Source organism: Muscardinus avellanarius (assembly GCF_963383645.1).
Source record: "Muscardinus avellanarius genome assembly, chromosome: 7".
NCBI classification, from domain to species: Eukaryota; Metazoa; Chordata; class Mammalia; order Rodentia; family Gliridae; genus Muscardinus; species Muscardinus avellanarius.
In genome coordinates, this window is record NC_137793.1 from 27,316,136 (window position 1) to 27,317,906 (window position 1,771).

The 1,771-nt window shown below is 48.2% G+C and overlaps 1 protein-coding gene across 1 annotated transcript; it reads left to right on the forward strand.

Moving 5' to 3' along the window:
- Positions 1 to 269: 269 nt before the first annotated feature.
- Positions 270 to 1,223, forward strand: LOC308265239 (olfactory receptor 2T27; the record flags this gene model as incomplete). The annotated part of the gene is made up of 1 exon (XM_080698836.1): positions 270 to 1,223. The coding sequence occupies one exon, from the start codon at positions 270 to 272 to the stop codon at positions 1,221 to 1,223; it is 954 nt and encodes a 317-aa protein (XP_080554962.1).
- Between the last annotated feature and the right edge of the window lie 548 nt (positions 1,224 to 1,771).

Here is a 1,771-nt window from a genome sequence, read left to right on the forward strand (position 1 = left end):
GACATGAACTCACTTAGTCATGAGCTCTAAGTTAGCAAGCAATAGTCAGCAAGACAAGCACACCACTTTTGAATGAATAGTGGCATGATGTGACACAGTAACAATCCCACTCAAGCTGAGCTGAGTTTTGAAATTGAGTTTTGAGCTTCATGAGATGACAATTGTGTTTCTTGATTTGCCTATGACCATGTCATAATGTTTTAAGTAAACTGGGTATTTTTTCCAGCCCTCTGTCTTACCCATCGCCATTTTCTGTAACCTGCAGAGCTATGGAGAGGGGCAATTACTCCATGTATGCCGACTTTGTGCTGCTGGGTTTGTTCAGCAACACCCGCTTCCCCTGGCTTCTCTTCACCCTTGTTCTCCTGGTCTTCGTGGTCTCCATAGCCAGCAACACTGTCATGATCCTTCTCATCCACGTGGACTCTCGCCTCCACACCCCCATGTACTTCCTGCTCAGCCAGCTCTCCATCATGGACATCCTGTACATTTCCACCATTGTTCCCAAAATGCTGCTTGACCAGGTGAGGAGCCAGAGGGCCATTTCCTTTGCAGGATGCACTGCCCAGCACTTCCTCTACTTGACCTTGGCAGGGGCGGAGTTCTTCCTCTTGGGACTCATGTCCTATGACCGCTACGTAGCGATCTGTAACCCTCTGCGCTACCCTGTCCTTATGAGCCGCAGGGTCTGCTTGTTGATTGTGGCAGCGGCCTGGCTGGGAGGGTCTGTAGATGGTTTCTTGCTCACCCCGGTCACCATGCAGTTCCCCTTCTGTGGTTCTCGAGAGATCAACCACTTTTTCTGTGAGGTCCCTGCCCTGCTGAAGCTCTCCTGTGTGGACACCTCAACCTATGAAACAGCCATGTATGTCTGCTGCATCCTGATGCTCCTCATCCCTTTTTCTGTCATCTCGGCCTCCTACACGAGGATCCTCATCACTGTGTACAGGATGAGTGAGGCTGAGGGAAGGCGGAAGGCTGTGGCAACCTGCTCCTCACACATGGTGGTGGTCAGCCTCTTCTATGGGGCTGCCATGTACACGTATGTACTGCCGCACTCCTACCATACCCCGGAGCAGGACAAGGCTGTGTCTGCCTTCTACACCATCCTCACTCCCATGCTCAACCCGCTCATCTATAGCCTCAGGAACAAGGATGTCACGGGAGCCCTGCAGAAGGCTCTGGGGAGGTGTTTGTCCTCAGGAAAGGTGAGTGCTTTCTAAAGAAATTGTGTTTGCTGCCAAAGCTTCAAAAATAGGGACACAAGACTTCATCGTCAACTATGAATTTAAGGTTCTGTGAGAACTTTACAGCCCCCTGCATCTCATTCAGCAACCATGGGGCATCATAGGATTTGGAAAGCTGAGATATTGCAAGTGTGTTCCCTCTTTTGAAAAATACGAGGGTTCTGAATGATAGACAGTTAGGGATGGGGCATGAACAACCTTGAGGTTTCAGTAGTCACCCGTTTGCTTTTAGCAGAGAGTGCATTCCGCTGGAAGTCATGCAGCCCAGAGCTTGTTTCTGGCTTCACTAAGTCATGCCAAAGGGAAAGCCCACCTTCAGCCCCTCCTCCAGCTTCTTGCTCCATTAACTGTCCATTACAAAGAAGCAACCTGTCAAATATGAGTTTAATTGTGTTCCAAACATCATTAAAATGTCTAACTGGTTTTTCTATAAATGACTTTTCTCACTTACAGAAACATTTAATTCATCAAACCACCAATTATTTATTGGGAAAAATGCTTTCACTCAATATGTTTTCCAATTG